The sequence below is a fragment of the Phytophthora parasitica genome (genome assembly GCF_000247585.1).
Source record: "Phytophthora parasitica INRA-310 unplaced genomic scaffold supercont2.5, whole genome shotgun sequence".
NCBI lineage: Eukaryota > Oomycota > Peronosporomycetes > Peronosporales > Peronosporaceae > Phytophthora > Phytophthora nicotianae.
The window spans coordinates 582,254-586,920 of NW_008648991.1; the positions used below are offsets into that span (position 1 = coordinate 582,254).

Consider the following 4,667-nt stretch of genomic DNA (forward strand, 5'->3'; position numbering starts at 1 on the left):
GGGGGTCAGACGGTTGTGCTGGAGGATAGAGAAATTCTAATATGTTGTGCATCCGTTGCAACAGCTATAAGACATTCTGACATCGGAGGATGGTCTTGGGAGTTCGTAGCCTTTAAAAAATGATGTATCTGGAGTTTTTTGTCATCCAGATATATCATTTTCTTTTACGAAACTCTTAAAAGTCCGGAGCCATTGCCCAGTCTGCAGCTGCAGAAGCTGCTGTTTCGTTCGAAGTGAGGTACGTTGCAGTCAGTTATATCTATGATCTAACGATTACCTATGTCGTGATTGGTCAGACGTCTTTTGCCCTAGAGAATCTGCTGTGCAGAAAACGAAAAATAAAAGTGTTGATCTTTACATGCGCTAAGCTCTACCATAATTTCCTAGCTATCCTAAGAAGTACGGACTATTGTACAGAACTCCTGAACAAGAATCAACAAATACTGCATAGTCACACAGCTTACATCAGCTTTAGCTTCCTGCAAAAGCGTTCGAGAGTTGAAATTATATGTGCTGAAACTGTTTTTCGAGCGATATTTGATGTAGCTTCAGATCTCTTTCTTTGGCTTGGCTCAAACATGTTTCAAGATCGTCATGACATCGTCGCCCGCACCTCAGCAAAACAGTAAATATAGTTCTAGTTTTTGGGATATATCTTACAGTCATGTAGACTATAATAACATGCTTAGGCTCTGCAGCCCATCAAATATTCCGTGAATATCACTATGGCCAGTTACTTTTTCATAGTATACAAAACTAGACCCGGCGTGCTATATTATACCATGTCGGGTCTCGCTTTGTAACAAAATTTGTGTTTAGCGTTATCGGGCACCAACTGACTGGCAATACCAAACTAATATAATAGACTAATGCCGTGTTTTACACAGGGAAGCTCTGGATTTCTATGCTAGATTACTGTTGGTATTGCTGCAGTCCTAGCAACAACTTGTAAATGGTGCCTGTCGAGTATTGACAAGTGCTACTAACAAGAAGAATAAACTTCCACGGGTAGTGTACTCCGCAAACCTGTAGTTTCTGCAGCACACCAACTAAATCTTTGCGATTTTGTCTGTACTTACTTACTGTAAGTACTCTTAATTATATATAAGCGAACTCTTTAAATAACGTAACTTTGTCGGTTATTTGAACAAATCTTCATTCAGTAAGAACAAGTAGAGCCGGAAATTCTACTCGGTTTACTGTAGTTTTGTCGGTGTTGCTGCGCGCTTGTTCCCGATAGAGTTGAAAGTCAGCCTGAAAAGAAGCAAATGATTCCACGAAATAAAGATGTCCAAGTATTTTCGAACTAGTTTACGACAACGTACAGAGACGCTGTTGTAAATTTCTTGATGTAGGCTCGGTTGTAACCACATCACCATATAATTTAACGTCGAGAGAGAGAGAGGGAGGGAGATAGGTTATGGCAGAGAATGATAAACCAAAATGTAAGCAGGCTACAGCAACGAGTAGGTTAATGGACAAAGGTGTGTATTATCTTCTTTCCCTATACCATCGAGTTTCTTTTCATCTCTGCTTGTCGAGCGTAGCTTCGAACGACATTGATCACCATAAATTACTTTCGTCTCCCGTAATTTACCGATGGTATTGCACTTGCCACAAGCAACATTTACGTGTTTCGCATGAGTTGTGCTACGAGAAAGAGATATCAAGGGAGGATCTTGCTTCAAATGCGAGCAGAAATTACGTGAATGTAATATCAGGAGGGAAACTCCATTCCATTGGGTACGACTATCCCGTCGCAATCTCATAAAACATTAGTATCAAAGTCAACAGGAATCATTTGCAAGGTTTGAGTAACTTGAGTAATTCTGGGTTCTTGAGTATAAATTCTGCAGTAGTTTGGGTTAGAATGGCTCGCCTCCTAAATGCAATAGTGTTCTAGACTACTGTTCCAGGTACCAACAGCAGCAGTAGCGACAGCGGAAGGAAGCAGGAACAAGAGAATGTAAAGACGTCAATGCCCTCTATTGAACTGCCTACAGCGACTACTGATTGTTGAGTGCTCACATCAAATTTTGTAACAGCAGTGCGAAAAAACCTTGGAGCAATACGCAATGGGTGCATTCGTGTCCACTTAGCAATAAAGAGTATCGATCGTCGTCAAAAAAACCTACGGCAGGTATTTAGCACTTTCTCACGACCATTCGCAGTGCTTCTTAACATCTGTAACATTACGTAAGGCAATGCGTTGGTCTGGAAGTACATTGACTTGTTCTATTGACACTTGCGAGTGCGTTTCGAATTAATTCAAGCTTTATAGTTTGAAGAGGGCGATGTTGTAAGGATATCGTGCTGGCAAATGTGAGCTGTTGGTTTAGCTCGTTGCATGCACGGGAACCGACTAACGCGTCATTTTAAGTTAAAAAGAAGAAGAAGCTGTGGCCCGGATAGCATTTATTGCCTTTACTAAACCTCCCGACGTGATATTGTTTTTAGGATCTTCGACGCAGATAACTTCCACAAAACCAACCTTCAATTGCTCTCATTGCGTTAGGGAGCATACCAAAGGTCCTTCGTCACTTGGCACACGTGCCACTAACTAGCGCGAAATTCTTTCGTACTTACGACGACGAATCCGGCTACCACAGGGAACATATCAAAGGCCCTTCATCACCTGGCACACGTGCCACTAACTAGCGCGATATTCGTATCGTGTCTTGTCTACCCTCGCTCCTTGATGGCGCTACGTCCATGATCTCCAAAAGCTCATTCCCCAATTTCCTGCTTGGCGGCAACAGTGACTTCGACTTCCCCTGTACATCGACCTGTGGCTTCGACAAAGCCCGTTGTGGCTGCGGCGTTAGCCAGCGTCATCACGGCAGGTCTCGCGTTTGCTGACGTTCACGTCGCCGTCTATCACGACGCTACCTATTCGCACAGCCCCAGTCCATGCTGAGTGTGTTCACGGAGACGACGACGTGTGACGAATTCCCAAAGATGGGATACACCTTTTGCTGTCGAGGTTGAGACCGTTGCGGCGTACGATTAAGCACCAACTGGTATCAACTACAATACCACCCTCAGCACACCACTTGGAATCAAATGCGACGTGGCGTCGGAATCCTATGGCCCAATCACGTACGAGCCGACTGAGGATACCACGTACGGACCAACGGAAGAGACGACGTACGCACCGACGGAGGAGACCACCTATGCCACGACGGAGGAGACTACCTATGGTCCAATGGATGAATCCATGTACGGACTAACTATTAAGCCACATATCGACGCTCCTACAGACGGCCCCACCAATGCACCCATCAATGGACATTATCGACGCTCCTACAGATGGTCCCACCGATGCAGCGACCGATGGACATACCGACGCTCCTACTGATGGTCCCACCGTGCAGCGACCGATGGACCAACTGAATGCACCAACAGTGCGGTGACGGAGCATTGCACTAAAGGATTCTCATCTTTCGCAACCACCAACTCCTAACCCTCCAACCACCCAACTGCCGACTACACAGCCTCCTACCACGCAGCATCCTACTACACTGCCACCGACTTCGGAGTCTCCTGCCACATTCATTTGTAAGTCCATCGGTCGCTGCATCGGTGGGACCATCTGTAGGAGCGTCGATAATGTCCATTGATGGGTGCATTGGTGGGGCCGTCTGTAGGAGCGTCGATATGTGGCTTAATAGTTGGTCCGTACATGGATTCATCAATTGGACCATAGGTAGTCTCCTCGGTCGTGGCATAGGTGGTCTCCTCCGTCGGTGCGTACGTCGTCTCTTCCGTTGGTCCGTACGTGGTATCCTCAGTCGGCTCGTACGTGATTGGGCCATAGGATTCCGACGCCACGTCAAGTCCACGCTGTAATGAGAAATAACAGTTTTTTACTCTGTTTAATATCATCAACTACTCCTTTTTACATGCATTTTCAAGCGATAGTAGGAAAACGTTAGGGCATGCTTTTAATTATTGCATACATTTGAGACGATGTTTGGCAAAACAGAGCTTCCATTTCAGAATGTGGAAATACTTCTGTGTCATGAAATCGGGAATATCCCCTCGCGAAAGTGTTTATAGTCACTAACAGAGAGGATCCAAATTATCGAAGGTGTGAAGGGTCGCTTGTATCCAGCGTAAAATCAAATATTATTGGACCAAAGAGACATTACCACAAATGTAGCTCCAAACCTTGAGTTGTCCAGGAACTAAAAAAAAAATAATAGCACACTTGCCCATAAGGAGTGTGGCATTAGCTATTGTGAAAGTGCATATTCAATTAAAAGCGTCTCAACGGCAGCTAATCAAAAGGATATGCCAGTGCTAAACGCGATGATAACGAGGTAGACTTCGTTATTGCGAGAGTTTGTGCTGCATACTTCAGAAGATGAAACAGAAGGAACTACAGGTCATATTTTGTTTCACGAAGAGAAGAACACTTAACTCAAGACATCTATGACCTTTTCCAGCTTGAACAGCATACCAGTATCGAACACAGCAACCGCTGAAACAGATTTCACGTCTTTGCAGTCTCGCATAAATATACTAAGCGAGATACAATTCCTTGTGCATTCCGAGATGTTCGTGCTCACAAGAGGCACTATTACTATTTCAAGCTCCTTACCTGTGCTGCGGCTGCACAACAGGCGCAGGAGAAGCGTTGGATTACTCTGGGTAACTTAAGACTT

At 44.7% G+C, this 4,667-nt stretch overlaps 1 protein-coding gene across 1 annotated transcript; it reads right to left on the reverse strand.

Annotated features, from left to right (window-relative positions):
- Nucleotides 1–3,552: 3,552 nt before the first annotated feature.
- On the reverse strand, nucleotides 3,553–4,218 carry PPTG_21416 (hypothetical protein; the record flags this gene model as incomplete). Its single annotated transcript, XM_008897426.1, has 2 exons — nucleotides 3,553–3,843; nucleotides 4,171–4,218. The coding sequence occupies 2 exons, from the start codon at nucleotides 4,216–4,218 to the stop codon at nucleotides 3,553–3,555; spliced, it is 339 nt and encodes a 112-aa protein (XP_008895674.1).
- Between the last annotated feature and the right edge of the window lie 449 nt (nucleotides 4,219–4,667).